Genomic DNA, 16,539 nt, shown 5'->3' with positions numbered 1-16,539 from the left:
AGGATACCTGATGACCACACCTTATGAGACAGAGGTCCACACAGGCTCTTTCCTAGAGTGGAGCACCGGCTGATCCGTTCGGCAGAGTGTGTTTGCGGCCCCAAGGAAGACCGGTTCAGAGGAATTATTGTTGGGTGCTCAACCTAAGCGGGAGAGCCGGACGAGGGGCAAGATAATCCGGTGGTCTCCGTGGCCCCCCAGACATAGCTTATTAGTGGCAGGGGAAAACACTAACTACAGCATGGAGAAACTTGCCACTGCGCAGGCGTGGAGAGAAGGGGCAGTTAGCACCGCGGGCCCGGCAAGGCCGTCCGTGGGCCTGCTCACAGGGTGGGCCCTTGGCTGAGGCCTGGGAACACGGATCGTGGGATGGTTCCCACCACCACGTGACAGGAGGGCCTCATGGGGCCCGGGCTCTATGGACAAATATGGCCTGTGCTGAACACCTGTTTGCCCTCTGGGAGTCTAGAGTTTTGGTACGAGGCAGGCAGAGGGTGCCCACGTGCCCAGACCCCGAAAAAAGCCCTGGGCGCTGATCTCTGACAAGCTCCCCGGTGGACATCTCCCACGGGACGTCATGCTCACTGCTGGAGGTATAAGCTCACCCTGCACGACTGTCTCCACTGGGAAAGGCTACAAAGCAAAATGAGCAAAGGCAAAAGGGTCCAGGCATAAGCTTCTAGTCCCTTCTTATTATAATTACAAAATGCTACCTCTGCGTGCTCACGTTCAGGTGAAACTGTCACAACGTGGAATGACCTGTGTGTGCTATGTATCACGAAATGCTTGTTTTATTAGAGCCGAAACAGACAGGAAGAAATGACCCACAGGGTCTCCTCTCAGTTCGGGGCACAAGAGTTCTGTCAAGAGTGACGAGCTTCCTTCTGGGCTCATACACACACGATTGCAAAGTACACGTAAGGGCTGTGACGTCGCGCGTCACTCGGGTAGTCGTGGAGCTCCCGCTGTACGGGCACCACGGCGGTGGGGAAGCAGGGCCATCCCCTGCCCTCAGAAAGCCTACAAACCAGCAGGGGAGACCAACAAGGATTACGAAGTCAAGTAACCACCTGAGAGTGAACATGGGGAGTTTGGAAAAGGAAGCTCGGAGTCAATATTAACAATACCTAGAGGCCACGAGGGCGCGGGGGGCTCACAAGATCTCCAAACACAAGAAGACCGTACTTGGTGATGACCAAGAGGGCGACGCACTGGACCAGAGCAGAAACACGGAAGGACAAAGCCAGACATTCGGCTGAGGAACGGAGAAGAGAGCACACCAAAACAGAGTACGTTGAAAAGTCAATTTGATTAATTAGAGCCACCTGAACCAAAGCTAGACCCGTGAATTCTGAATCCTGCTCCAAGGCATTTTCTCGTAATTCTCTCCCTACAGAAATACTTACACAGCATTCCGTCCAATAAATATGAAGAAAGGGGAAAGTGAGCAGAGCTTTGTTTCCATCTTTGGGTAGCAGCTCCTCTTTGAATTGAACGAAGTTGGATTCCAGGTGAATCATCTTTGGAGCACGGCCATAGGACCTACAAACAATTTTTAAAACGTCACTGAGGAAAATGAAGGATGTTCAGCAGAAAGAAAAGGGAAAAATCCGACAGTAACTGTAACCACATCCATGAGTTTGGAAGTACACATATGCTATTAGTCCTGAATTACAACGATAATATTCTGTCCAAAAAGATTCCACAAATTACCTCAACAAGGCTCAAAATTACGTATCAAAGCTCCCTCTCCATAAAGTCTGTCCTTTTACTCAGTGGCACACACAGGCTTCTTTGCCACACAGACTTCTGAGAAAAACGGCTTTTACTTAAGAGTTTCACTATAAAAAGAAGTTACTGTAAAAAAAAAAAAGAGATTCCCAAAAGCGCAGTTGGAAGATATGAAAGCTTTAAGCCACACACATACTTGTGTGATCACCTGTATTATCCAAAACAGAGCACGACTGGTGGCAGAGAGCTGCCCCCCACCCCCCAGGGAGGAGGGACAGAGAAGCCCCGGAAGGCTGCAGACACCCAAAGAAAGGCTATCAGGGCATGGGTGCCAGATCACTGCGCTTGTGAAAAGTCCACCGTGCTACAGGTATCTTTCCTCCACACTTGGATTTTCCACCCCTAGAAATCCTACAGCTGGATTTTGTACGTTTTGTTCAATAAAGAGCCTACGTGTAATAAACTGAAACTAACCACATTTAACATGATCATGCGGATGCCTGACCTTGTGTATTTTCTACCTGCGGGCTCACTCTTCCTTCCTGTCCTTTGGGAAACCAATCAAATTTTCTTTTTCCATCCTTTTTCTCTGCTGGTTCGAAAGCTTAACCATCTATTTCTGTCCTCCTGTTTGTTACATTTTCACTTTTTAATATGCATACATTTTTTTCTTCAAAGACTAGAGTAAACGTCTCTCTTCTCCCTGAATACATCAAGTACTTTCTTCCCTCTGCTTCTTCCCCACTTCTAAAGTTTTAGATTTTTTAATTTTTAAAAGGGCTGACACCTTAACTTCAGAAAGACAGAAAATGTTTTTCTGACTCATTTACCGGCAGCTGTGCCTTTCATCCTACGAATTCTGGGTTCGTTTTCCTTCCTGTTGCGACGTGTCCTTTTATTCCTTCAGGGTGGTAAGGTTTCTGATCACACGTGTCTGAAAACGTTTCTATCGTTTTTCTTTCTTTCCCAACCGGCTCCACGTCATGGCAAGCAACGAACACAACATCTGAATGGCACTCGGGAGTAGACACGTGTGGCCTAGTGCAGCCAGAAGTGACAGATCCTGGCCCCAGCTGGCTCCCAGCCCTTCGAGGGACAAACCTTCTCAGTCCCACGGCAGCCGGGCCCCCAGGCAGGGGCGCCGACTCGGTCTTCCGTTCCGCACTGGAGTCTGACTAACACAGACTCGAGGCTGAAAGGTGTCTTCCGTGAGTACTTTGAGAAGCGCGGTCTGCCCCGCTGCATTTGCAGTGTCGTTAGAGACTGGTGTCCTTGTCCGTCTGTTTGCCCGGCACGGCTTTTGGTTTGCTCTGGTCGGCTTTCACCCCGCTGGACTTTCAGTGGGCTCCAGCAAGCTTCTCCTCTGCCTCGGGGAACGTGGTGCCTGCCCCCGGTTCTCTAGCCTCTGCTCCGACACCTGTGGCTGTCCCCACATCTTGGCGTGTCCTTGGGCCCCGCACCTGTGCTCTCGGCACCGAGCCCCAGCTGCAGGGCGACAGAGCCCCGTCCTCCGGCTCACCGATGGCTCTCCACCACACACCTGTTCACTGCATCCAGTAAAGTTCCGGCTTCAAGTTTAGATCCAAGATCTACTCAATTACCTGTAAATTTTCATCAGAGCCACACGTACCTACTTTAACATGTCAAATGGTGTCCAAAAGCCTTTCTCTCTCTCACACTGACAAGCGGCTGCCTGGCCCAGCCTCCTCCGCCTCGCGGCTGTGCTCGCTGCCTAGAGCTGCTCTCACACATTAGCACAAACCCAGACGCTTAACACAACATTAACTCGCTCGCATCTCGGGAGGCCAGAAGTTTGAAACCAAGGTGCTGGCAGTGCTGGCTTCCTCTGGAAGCTCCGGGGGAGGCTGCGTTCTGGTCTCTCCTCCCTTCCAGCAACCGGTGGCGGTCTTCGGCTGGCAGACCACCACGCCAACGGCTGCCTCCACCCCCAGCGGACTTCTCCTGTGTGCCTGTGTCTTCTCAGGACACCCGTCACTGGATGTAGGGCCCACGCTACTCCAGATGAGTAAAGATCCTTCTTCCAAATAAAGTCACACTCACAGCTTCCAGATGGACCTGTCTTTTGGGGGCCACAATTCAACCCACTGTATCTCCTCGAACGCTCTGAGACGGGATGTCCGACCGTCCGTGACAGATGCAGGCCAGGCTCCGCCTGCCCGTCCGTCCTCTTGCGCGCCCCGCACCCTCCCGACGGCCCTCTCGCGGGCGACTGCCACCCCTGCCACGTGCTTCCCCTAGTGTTAAGTGTGTGCCACTGCTCACGCTTGAGCAACACACTCGGGCTACAGCAGCTCAGTGACGTGCCCGTGGTCTTGCGGCATTCTTCATTTCCCCAGCCCACGGTCACCATTTCTAATCCTTCCCAGGCTCTCCGGCAGAGCCGTAAACCCGAGTGCCACCCACACAGTCAAGCCTCAGCTAGCCCGGCAGTCCCTTTCCCCGGCTCACGGCCCTCAGAAGGCCTCCTGCTCCAATCGGGAAGGCACCGTGGGAGCACGTGGGAGCACGCTAGGACTTTTCCTGGGGCCATCGGCCCGTCCCGAGGAATTCTCCACTCTCCTGCCTGGGGAGCAGGGGTGGGGCCTGAGCTCCGCCACGACGTGGCTGCACCTGTTCAGATCCCGACCGGCCGCTGCCAGGATGGCACTTCTCCCCGCTCCGCGGTGCCTCGTCAGCAGAGGTGGGCGTCCTCTGTCCCGCAGAGGTGGGCGACCGCTCCCTGCCCGCGCCCCGCCTGCCCCCTTCCAGCGCGCCCTTGCCTTCGCCCGCCGCCGTCCTGGGCCCGGTCACCTGCTTCCCTGGGAGCCGCCTCTGCAGACACACAGGCTCGGCCTTCTCTCCCGAGGCCCCCGTCTCTCTTCCTTCCCCGGGAAGGTGTGGAGTCTCCGCTGCATCCCCCCCGCCCGGCTCCGTGCCTGCGCCCTCCCGCCTCCTCAGCCCTTTCCTCCGGCTCAGGGAGGCTCGGGAACACGAAGAGATGAGCGCACGCTGAATCTACACGGTTTCTCCTTGTCTCCTCGTAACCCCTTTTCTTGCTTCGCGGACACACCTCTTTTATCTTTCTGGATGTTGAAATAACGTGCATGAGAAATCTTCTCCAGATACGAATTCCTCCTCCGCTGAATCATTTCTCTCATGGACGGCGCTGGGCCTCCTCAGATGGTGACCGATTCTCCCATTTTCTATCTGCCCTTTACTTTAAATTTAGTAACACATTTCCTTCTAATGCTACAGACGGACACAGACACGAGCCCAGAGCCCGTAGGGAGCCCTGGTGAGTGACACCCAGAAAGCCACATTCATCTGCATGGTGTCAGGGAACACACACTCTGGTCAGTAAGAAATAATGCAGTGACAGTGACAACCGGGACTACGTGAGTGTGAGTGACAACCGGTTAAAAGCAGATTACCTGAACTAGCAAGTCAAAATCCAAGCATCTTCCAGAAATAATAGATCTCATCTCAGCAGAAACAAGTTTCCCAATGAGATAATTCAAACGTCAACCATTTCTCCGACCAAGTCATGAGATGAACAATACACAGGAAAGGGAAAACGGGACGGCTGATCTGGTTTCCCCCCAATTTTTATGTAACATTTGCCATATACTTGCTCATCCTTCAGAGAAGAGCACAGGAGCTCAGGGAGGAGAGCAGTCCTGCTGAGAGCACAGGTGAAGGGGACACCTTCTGTTTCCGTGCGGGGTCAGAGTGCAGGTGTCGTTTCCAAAATGCCTGTGTCTTTAAGACACTCTGATCCACCAGGAAGAAGCACGCACGTCATTCCTATAAAAGAGGGCCCTGACCTCAAAAGATCAGTCTTGTTTCTACCACCCTATGTCTCGGTAACAAAGCCAACACACTCCTTAAAGAGTGAGGCCAAGAGATTTTGTGACATGTTCAGTTTCGTTCCAATACACTTTAGAACTCAGGCTTTAACTCTGACTACCTCACTTGCTCACAGAAATGTCTAAAAAGTGAAGAGGGAGATAAAGCCAAAAAAAACAAACAGGCCACACCTTCTCCATTCCATCGGTTCCCTCGGAAGCTGCTGGGAAAGCGTTGGATAAATAGAAGTAAATAAATTCTGATCCCCAGCACCTACAACAGGAATAAAGAGAAAGGCAGTTACAACAGTTTTAGGTGAAAACGGGCAACATGAGCTCTAGAATTTATTGAGTTGCTAACTGTAGACAGTTTTATATTTAGCAAAATGACACCACAAAACAAAATCGTTCTATACCTTTAAATACTGATCCCAAAAATAAAAAACGAGTAAATAAATAACTGATCTCACCTGACACCCGTAACCCAGCTTCTCCCTTAGGCACCTCCACGAGGCAGGGACCCCTTTCCCCATGCAGAGAATGAGGATCAGAAAAGCGGAGCGCCCTGCCCAAGGCCACGGAGCTCAGGAGAGAGGGAGCTGGCTCCCTCCAGCTGCCTCCCGAGCCCGTGATCCACAGCCATCGCTTTCCTTGACTTTGTGAGACCAGCCACAAACGCCGTGCAGAAAAGGAAACCCCGAGAAGCGAACACGAATTTCTTCACTGAAACAGACTCGATATGCATCGACACGCCGGCAGGAGCTAAGACGTACAGCACGCTGTCCCTGCACGTGACACACACCACACCCGGCGGGCCTCACTGACCGCTCGGGCCGCCAAGCACCCGACCTCACCGACCGGGAAGGTGACGTGCAGGCGGCACGTGAGAGGCCGAGGCGCTCGGGCCACGGGGCTGCGGGCGGGGCCTAGTTAGGAACCGGGTGCCCAACTTCGGGCCGCACGCTCGGGCTTAACTCGGCTCTGTCATCTTAGCCCCAATGCAACGGGAAGTCCATTAGCTCTCATTAAATCATAGCACGACCACATCATTCCTAAGCTAAAACAGAACCTTTTAACGTAGATGACTCAAACTCTTACGCTCGAGGATCCTCAAACTTGAAGCAAAACCATTATCCAAATTGCTTTCGTATTGATCTTAAGGAAATCATTGGGAATTGATGCGGGCCATTAACACAGTTGCTTGTTTTGCTATCGTGAACATTAAAAAAAACAAGACGAGATCAAACAAAACACCTCCCCCAAACCACAGACCGGTATCGAGTCCCCGCTGAGAGGAGCGGTGTTTCCGGGCAGCGGAGCATCAGGGGCGGGGGCGAGGGCACCGGACACACGGGCGCTGACAGCCTGACCGCCCGGCCCCGGCTCCTCGCCAACGCCACCTACTTAATCAGCTGAGTCAGCCGGGGGACACCGCCACCCTCCTGTGCCTCCGAGGGCCATCTGCGAAGTAGGAAAATAATACCGAGGGCTGTGGCCACACAAATAACCTTGAACGAGGCCTGACACAAAGTATTTTGGGTTCCTCCTACTACATTTTTTGTTAAAATAAAAACAATTTTTATGTTTTACATTCAGTTGGCAGCCACCTTAGAAATCATTAAAGTAAGAAAATATTCGGTTAGCGTCACATTTCTTACCGTGGACTGCCATTCCCACTGTCTCTCTAGAAGGTTCCAAGATTAATGTACAAAAATTACCACTCTTGTGCTAACACGGCAGCAAGGGCAACCACACGGAAGCTGTCCCCTGTCTCACTGGTGTTCGCCCGTCCTCGTCCCAGAGTCTCCAGCGGACATACATGTGGACACAGAGCGGAACGATGAAATGCCCCCCCACCAAGTGAGCTCCCAGGAAAATCCTAACAGTAAAACTCATGTAAATGGAGACTGTAATTTTCTTGAATTCTCTCATGGAATAAATCTTTAATTTGTGTCCCAAATTTAATTTTAAAAGATTACAGGTCAACCAGCACAGTAACTGTGGGCTTAAATGTGACCGGCTGATCTCAGTGCCTGTTCTGAACTGAACTGTGTCCCCCCACAAAAGTCACGTTGAAGTCCTAACCCCAGTGGCTCTGAATGGGACTGTATTTGGAGATCAGGTCTCTGAAGAGGCAATTACGTTAAATGACGTCTTTAAGGTCTTCGGGCCCTGATCCCATCTGACTGGTGCCCTTCTAAGAAAAGAAAATGTGAACGCACAGAGAGAGACAGCAGGGATGTGACAAGATTGTGGGAGGACAGAGAGAAGACAGCTGTCTACATGGCAAGAAGGGAAAGCCTCAGCAGCAGACCCTACTGAGACCTTGATCTTGGACTCCCGGCCTCCAGAACTGCAAGTTTCGGTTGCTTCAGCCACAAAGGCAGCCCGAGCAGACAGAACCGTGCCCCCCGATTTACATTTGGAGACCAAATTCTTCTAACCCACTGAGGCTCTATCCACACTGTGGAATCAGAATAGAGAAAAGCTACCATGATGTTCCAGAATACACACCTATTATCATAATTCTCTTCCACCTTCAGATCGAGGGTTATGAAAACCTGCGATGCCCCCTGAAAACGGGCTCTGGAGAGTCAGAGCACGAAAAGGGAAAGATGGGAGTTGAAGCTAAAACTCTTAAAGAATGAAATCTCAGCTAATGTGATAAGTAATTAGCAACACATACTTTGTAGAGTCCCCAAAATAGCCACAAAGTAGAAAAGTCCTTAGAGCTTTGAGGTCTGAATGGTAAGACAGAACGTCCAAGCTGATGTTTCAACTTTAATCCCATGGGCAACAGAGGAGAAACACCAAGGATTCAGTTCTTTGAAAGTAGCTACGGGGGCACCTGGGGGGCTCAGCCGGTTGAGGGCCGACTTCGACTCAGGTCGTGATCTCAGCAGTCCGTGAGTTCAAGCCCCACGTCGGGCTCTGTGCTGACAGCTCGGAGCCTGAAGCCTGCTTCAGATTCTGTGTCTCCCTCTGTCTTCCCCTCCTTCACTTGCACTCTGTCTCTGTCTCTCAAAAATAAACGTTAAAAAAATTATTTTAATAAAAAATAAATAAATAAAACATTAAAACAATTTTTTTAAGTAGCTACTAAAAGCAAAAATGAGGCTTAAGACTGATGTGCTCAAGTTTAGAGAACCCTGTTCAGGAAATTGTCCTGTTTACTTTTCCACCCTGAGAACCCTACTAAAAAAGTAAAGTCAAAGTATTTATTGCAACAACTAAGATCCCTGTGTGTGTGTGTGTGTGTGTGTGTGTGTGTGTGTGTCTCGGCGGGGGGGGGGGGGGGGGGGGGGAGGGGGACGGGGGAGGGAGGGAAAGGGAGGAAGAGAGAGGGAGAGAGAGGGAGAGAGAGGGAGGGAAAGGGGAGACTTCAAAATAATTACTAAGGGTAATTCAAAGCATAATCCCATTAACATAAACCTCTCTCCCTGCATGTGTGACTACACGTATGACCCCGCTCTCGTCACTCCAGGGGACACGTGGAGACAGGAGGACTAGGGAGCACACAGTGGCCCCCACACCCATAGGCGGCTCCAGGGGGCTGCGGACCACAAGTCACCCTCTGCGCCGGCTACTGCCTTGCCGGCAGGACCCTGGCAGGAGGGGGGGAGAGGAGCATAGGCACAGGAGCCACTCAAACGTGAAGGGAAACATTGGGACAGTCACCTTGCTCTGAAGACAGGGCTGTAACCACCTGGGGCACCGCCCAGACCCGCTGAGCAAAGTCCAGCTCAGACACCCCTAACAAAGGCAGGCAGAGTCCCAGGTTTCTGATTATACGAACCTGTTTTCTTATTACTTATGCCAGTAGTTAACCGGATTTTCTGTTACATGCTGTCAGATGACTGGCCAGACCTTCATTATTTCCTGAACTATTACTGTATTCTGAAATGTTTACAAGTATATATTTATATGTATTAATCATGTTATTCAAAAGTTTTTATGCTAAAAGCAGATAGGAACTAACTAAACACAGAGTGAAAAAGAATTAAAAAATATGACTTCAGTGATTTAAGCATAAATGGGTCTTTTTCAACAAACTCAACATTTTTCTCAGACCTTTAAAACAGAAGGGCTTGGGAACTCAATTGTAGAGAAAGTAATTAGGAACTTATACCAACATTAAAAAGACACTAACGTGTCCAATTTACAAAATATGACTTCAGAAACAGATGTATCACTTCGATTTTAGATCACCAACAGTAGGAAAACAGCTATTTTTGAAACAGCTCTAATCTTCAAAGAAGTCGATCACAACTAAAAATAGAAACCTGTCGGCTACAGTCTTTTCTGACCCAAGATGCTGTCACTGAGATGAGAGTCTAACCAGAGCTTAACAGCAGGCCCAGATGCCCCACCCCCCACCTGACGACACCACGCGAGCACCAGGCCAGCCACGAGCTGCCCGCACAACCCTAGACCATTTGTCCTACAGCAACCAGAAGAGCCGTACGACATTCACCTTCAATCACGTTGAGCACGAAGCCTTTATCTTAGGTCCACTACAACTACAAAGTCACAAGTTATTTAGTGTCCAAATTTTTGAGACTCAGATTCTGAATTCATTCTTTCTTTCTTTCTTCCTTCCTTCCTTCCTTCCTTCCTTCTTTCCTTTCTTTCTTTCTTTCTCTCTCTCTTTCTTTCTTTCTTTCTTTCTTTCTTTCTTTCTTTCTTTCGAGAAAGAGGTGAGGTCACGACCTGAGCCGAAACCAAGAGTCAAACACTTAACCAACTGAGCCACCCAGGCGCCCCCAGAGTTTTCATTCGTAACAGTGGACAACAGCTGGAACAGAATCAACGTTAGGTTGACACTTACAGACTAGAGGACGTCAGGACGCCCTGCTTTGTACAAAAATGCCTCAAACAAGGCCAACAACTGGCACTTTACCCCCTGGAAGTCTCCGTCCAAAGCAAACCGTCCAAAGGGGTTCTATCTGAGGGACAAGATCACAGGGGTGTTTGCTTTCTGCATTTCAGGAATATGGGATGTCTCAACTAAAATAACATAAAGGTATTCTCTTTAACCTAAAAGAAAAACGCCCGTACCTACCTTCAAAAAGCTATAAATCTGATGTTCCTACGATGTTTATGCAACAACTTTTAAACGATTTTAGGACTCAATTATGACAGGAGGATTGAATTTGGCACTAAACGGTCTACAGAAAAAGTAGCATAAATTACCAAATGCGGTTTTGAGTACTTGACAGCTATAAATTATGCCTCAGGGGAAACACAAGGCTAAATTAAAAGTTACTTTCAGTTGGGAAGGACACGGGGTTTTCACACTTGTAGAACCATTACTTCCCATGATTTTTTTTTCCCCGAGACACGTGGGAAGGGCATTTCGGAATCTACGTCACGGTCCTGCCTTCCTCAGCCTGTGAATACGTTCCCTCACACGGCAAGGGTGCATGCAGCTAGACAGGGCTGCTCCTCGGGTGATCTTAAACAAAGAGATTATCCCCGGATCCTCCGGGAGGGCCAAGGTGCTCACAGGAGAGTAATTCAATGGGGGAGGAGGGAGGCAGCAGGGCCAGAAGCAAAGAGGTGGCATCCTGAGAAGGACCCAACTGGTCACTGTTGCCTCTGAAGGCGGAGGAAGGGCCATGAGCCGAACAACGTGGGCAGCCTCTAGACGCCGGAAAAGGACAAGGCAACGGATTCTCCCCCAGAGCCTCCAGAAGGAATCAGCCCAGCGGCCCCCTGATTTTAGCCCAATGAGACCCATTTCAGACTTCTGACCTCCACGACTCTAAAATAATATATTGTGTTCTTTTAAGGCACTGAGTCTATACAATTTGTCACAACACCACAAGAAAAATTAAAGCGCTTAATTTGCAACAACGACAAATTTTGCATAATACCTTTCTTCTGAGGTTCTAGGAGGGCTTGCTAAGCTACAGGCGGTTTGGCACCACGTGAGAGCTGGCTACAAGAAGTCAGAGAGGGGCCGTCCATTTACTGTCCAAACACAGCACAGTGCACCGGGGACACCCTCAGCACTGGGCACACGCGCTCTGCACTCGCAAGCCGGCCCGAGGAGAGAAGGCCACTCCGCAAATGGAAACTGAGGCCCGAGCAGGTGCATCTCCCTAACCTGCCCAAGGTCAAGCAACCAATAAGCCTCAAAGCTGGGACTGACTCACCTCCAGGCAGCCTGGCTCTGCACTCAACATTCTTCTCTACGGCTCTGGGTTGCGTCTCTATTTCTTAATTTTATTGTGTGCTGATTAATCTGCAGACAGGCTCTGTCGATGCTGCTTGGCTGAAGATACAGGTTCCAGGAGACCCTTCCTTCCCTCAACAGCGAACATTTCTGTCATTTGCTTACCAGTTACCAGCCCTTAAACATGCAAAGCTATGAAATCTTAACACAGAAGTATAAAAGGATCGGGACACTATAACCATGAGAGAGTTGCAGAGAAAAACAAAAGGTTCAGCCAATTTGCAGCTGATGGGTAGCTTCCCTCATAATTAATATGTGTATTTTCAAGCTCAGTATTTTTAGTTGCAGATTGATGTTGGGTAAAAGATCTTAAATAAAGCTTTTAAATATCTGTTGATACAAATTTCTCATACAGTATAATTTTTCTTCAAATTCTTTAGTATAATCTTAGTAAAGGGAAATAGTAACTTCTCCAATAAAACACTCCTCTCACTTGATCTCAAGCTCTTGAAGACGTCCAGATTATTTTAGCCTGTTAGCAAAGTGGGTGTCCTCGACAATCTAACGGGCAATGTCTTATCTTAAAAGCATTAGACTCAGCCTGTGGGACTCCACAGGTTCCCGCACGGACGGGTGGCCAAGACGGGACGGGTTGTAACTCAACGTGAACGAGTGCCGGTGAGAGACCGAGGAACCTGCGTTTGGAGGCCTGGGTGTCCCCGCTCTGAGGACCTCCTCTCCGGGGCCCTGGAGGCTGCCAGCTGTGGGGTGCCTAGACGAGGGACGGACGACCAATTTCGAGGCCCTTCCAAGCGAGGGATTCGATGATTCTACCTTTGAACAAATACGTCAAAGGAAATATATAACGTATCTAGCCTTCGCCTTATAGAAAAATCTTCAGAAAGAGCCACTCTTCGGGTTTGCGGTTAACGAACACAAGCCACGGTTCAGCAGCCGGCAGCGTGTTCCCGTCTGAAAACGGGGGGCTGAAGAGAGAGCACCGTCAGTGACCCGAACACCGCACACACTTGCCCACAGACCATACATGACTCCGTTGCTCAACAGCTTTTCGGAGAACGGACTTTCACACGGACGATAAAAACGTCCAAGGTCACAAGCGGGGAGGTCCCGCCAGCCCGTTCAATCATGTGTAAAGCATATTTGCTGTACTTCCTGTACCATGTCAGCACAGTAATGAAAATTAATGAATGCTTCAAACCGGTAGCTCTTTCGTGGGGAAACCTAATGTCAGATGCATAGTCACAGGATATAGAAACCCTCCCCCGTGGTCCTCCCCGAGTATCTGCACATACAAAGTTTTCACATTTGGGGATTGGAAGTGGGGAGTGAGGTTAATGAGAAAAAACCAAGAAGATCCAGAAGTCATTCAGATTCTAGAAGCAGAAACCCAGGTGTAGTCTGTCCTGTAAGATGGGCAACTGACCCCTCGCTTCGGCGTATAAACTCTGCCCTCCCTTCATCGCGAGGCGCATGCTTGGGAAGCAAGTGAGCCCTCCCTCCCACAGCGCTGCACCACAGAGGCCAAGAGTAAAGAAAAGCAATTTCCCACAGTCAACATGATGGGGATGATAGAGAGCTCCCTTGTCGGGTCGTCCGCTCTCCTGCCAAAATACAGATGTTAAATCACGAGTCGTGTATCCTGCCCCTCCAGCACTGGAGTTCAAGGTACACCCACGGCACCCCGCTCTTACCGCTGTGACATGTGCACGTGGCCGCTCTCCACGCTGCTCTTCTCTCCCCCAGCAGCCGGTCTCTAGAACGGTTACTACCCCGGGTGTGATCAAAGGGGAAAAGTACAATCTACGCTGGCAGTAATCAAGTTGTGTGCCGCGGGAGAAAGCAGGAAAGGAACCACAGCCAATACGCAGAGACTACGCACAAGATATAAAGCCCCAAAGTCGCCTTCCTTTTTGACACGAAGACAATTTAGCACACGCCAAGAGCGCCAAAAGGTTCGAGTAAACAATTCTAACCAGGACAACAGTCCCCTTCTCTGGCATTCACGGATCGAACACGGCCTAAAACTCAGGAGATGAAACATAAACAGAAGACTGGATGAGTGCATCTAAATAAAGAACACTGAAGAGTTAGCCCTTGTCGGTTTACATATTTTTAAATAAAGAAAATATGGAGAGGTGGCTCAGTAGGTTAAGCCTCCAACTCTTGATTTCAGCTCAGGTCATAATCATGGTTCGTGGGTTCGGGTCCCACGTCGGGCTCCGCTTCGGACTCTCCCCCTGCCCCCTCTCTCTCTCTCTGCTCTTCTTCTGAACACGCACACACTCTCAAAATGAACTTAAAAAAAATTTTTTTAGTTAAAAAAAAAAAAAGAAAAGAAAACACGAAATGACTGTAGCAGTCTGAATCACACACAGCATTTACGAGTTCAAGAGATCATGCCTGCCACAGGCCCGCCCCTGCTCTGGGGCTTTGGAGACAAGGGCTCCTAAAACCGCTCTTCCCCTAAGGTTCCCAAAGACCACCTTCTCAGTGAGGTCCAGCTGTAGCTTCCAAAGGGCGCACCATCATGGAGGGGAATTTGGCAACATCTAGCAAAATCACGTGTTTTCCGTAGCCCCGGCAATCCCTGAAGGGATCTATCCCAACAGACACACGCACAAAGCTGTTTGATTCAGGACTATATGAAACAGCAAAATACAAAACCATTTCTCTCCCCGGATGGGGGCCAAGGAGAACAAACCACGGAATGGCTACGTAACAGAGTTCTGCGGGACTGAAAACACCAACAGGAAAGATCTCCAGGAAATGTTGAGAAAAAAAGCGAGGGGGGGAATGTGTGTGTGTGGTCTGCAATCTCCTACCCAAGAAAGGGAAGTACAAATACGTATGAATTTTTTTTATGGAAGGAGAATACTTGGCAAAGGAAGGGACGGGGTGGAGAGGACCCAAGTACACACTGCTTTCTTGTCCATGTACCTTGCTTGGAAGATACGATTTTGAAAGCATGTAAATATTTTACATTATTACAAAATAAGGTTAAACTTCTAAAAAGCTTTCCCTAAAAATGTCAGAAAAAAATACAACAAATGAAGTTAAATGTATGCGCGGTGGGCAGTATAAGCACCAAGAAAGAAGTCGGACAAGGGAGGCAGTCCGACTGCGCTCCTAGTGGGATATATCCAAACATCAGAGAGCTATTAAAAATGTTTTAACTCGGAGTTCACGTGTCACTGTCCACGGCTGAGTGAAAGAGACTGCGTTAAGTGGCTCCCTGGGCCTGCAGCAGCCCCATCACCAAGGTGTTTGTTAGAAATGCCCGTTCCCAGGCCCACCCCTGACCCGCTGAGTCAGAAATTAGGGTGGAGCCCGGGGTCAGGTTCTAACAAGCCCTCTAGGGGATTCTGATGCAGCTCTCGCTCTACCTCTCTCATCCCCAAGTACCCACAGAACGGGGGGAAGAAAGAAAATTGGAAGACAGAGCAGTTAATTAAACCTCAAAAGAGAGATAGAGGGAAACCGGGATCTGAAGACAGACCAGAAGAGCATTGAGCTCAAAACCCTACTGGTATACTAATTAATTCAAAGATTAAAAAAAAAAAAAAAAAAAAAAAGACATTGAAAATGTAAACACCAGGGCGCCTGGGCGGCTCAGTCAGTTAAGCATCTGACTTCAGCTCAGGCCATGATCTCACAGTCATGAGATGGAGACTTGAGTTGGGCTCAGCACAGAGCACGGAGCCGGCCTGGGACTCTCTCTCTCCTTCTCTGTCCCTCCCCAGCTCGTTCTCTCTCTTTCTCAAAATAAGTAAATAAACTTCAAAAAATAAAAGTCCCGGTCTTTCAGAGATATGCTGTCTTGAAAGGCACACACTGTCTTCGCTCCGGCTGCCATGACAAAATACCACGACAGGAGTTGTTTTCTCCCAGTTCTGGAGCCCGGAAGTCCAAGATCGAGGTGCTGGCCATTCAGTGCCAGGTGCCTGATTTCTTCCTGGTTGGTGCCTCGCCCATCCTGGTGCTCAGTGGCCTTTCCTTGCCTTGCAGGGGGGAGGGAGGGCGCGTGTTCGCCCTCTTCTCATAGGCCTCTGACTCCATCCCGGGGCCTACATCCCCTCCTAACCCGCTCACCACCCAAAGACCCCCGTCTCGCAATACTGCCACACTGGGGAGTGGGGCTCCCACCTAGGAACTGCGGGGAGGGGAGCCAAACCTTTGGTCCATAACACATACACTTACGGATAAGTGTATACACTTGGGATTTGCTTCGGAAGTAACACAGGATTAGGGGGATGGGGGTTTGGACGTGCAAGACTGGCCAATCCGTCCAACTGCTGAAGTTGGGTGACAGGTTCGCGGGGTTCCTTTACCCTGTTCTTACTACTTTTGTACACATTTGCAAGTCTCCATACTTGCAATAAAAAGTTGAAATGCTACAGTTCTCCCACTTCTCTTCCCCTTTTCTTTTTTCCCACAGCACTTACCAACAGTTACATAATTTACTACACATGCGTACTGTCTACCTCCTCTTGCTGGAACGTAGGCTCTACGAGGGCTGGGGTCTGTGCTCATGGATGCACCTGCACACATCACCGCTGTGGAGCCCAACCCTACACCAGACAGCCAGGGCCCCCGCAGCACAGGGCACCCTGCAGCAGAGATTACCGCCAAGTGCTGGGGGTCAGAATATGCTCCCAGGCTATGAATGCAACTTTAGAATGGATAAGATCACACTGAGGATTTCTAGCGTGGCTGACTTACTCGGTTCTGAGACTTAGAAAGTGAGATTTTTATTTTACTTAACTC

At 49.7% G+C, this 16,539-nt stretch overlaps 1 protein-coding gene across 4 annotated transcripts in view; it reads right to left on the bottom strand.

The window, feature by feature from the left end:
- The window catches only part of TRAPPC10 (trafficking protein particle complex 10), an 89,588-nt gene that overhangs the window by 64,267 nt on the left and 8,782 nt on the right, over positions 1 to 16,539 (bottom strand). For 3 of the 4 annotated variants that reach the window (XM_030328774.1, XM_030328775.1, XM_030328778.1), the window contains exons 2-3: positions 5,769 to 5,850; positions 1,407 to 1,542 (exon numbers count right to left, since the gene is read on the bottom strand). In XM_030328774.1, coding sequence (XP_030184634.1) covers positions 1,407 to 1,542; positions 5,769 to 5,850 — 218 coding nt within the window. Of the gene's footprint in view, positions 1 to 1,406; positions 1,543 to 5,768; positions 5,851 to 6,046; positions 6,396 to 16,539 lie in introns of those variants that run through there. The other variant, XM_030328776.1, reaches the window with a different exon arrangement.

The sequence above is a fragment of the Lynx canadensis genome, chromosome C2 (genome assembly GCF_007474595.2).
Source record: "Lynx canadensis isolate LIC74 chromosome C2, mLynCan4.pri.v2, whole genome shotgun sequence".
NCBI lineage: Eukaryota > Metazoa > Chordata > Mammalia > Carnivora > Felidae > Lynx > Lynx canadensis.
This window is presented reverse-complemented; position numbering and strand designations above follow the sequence as displayed.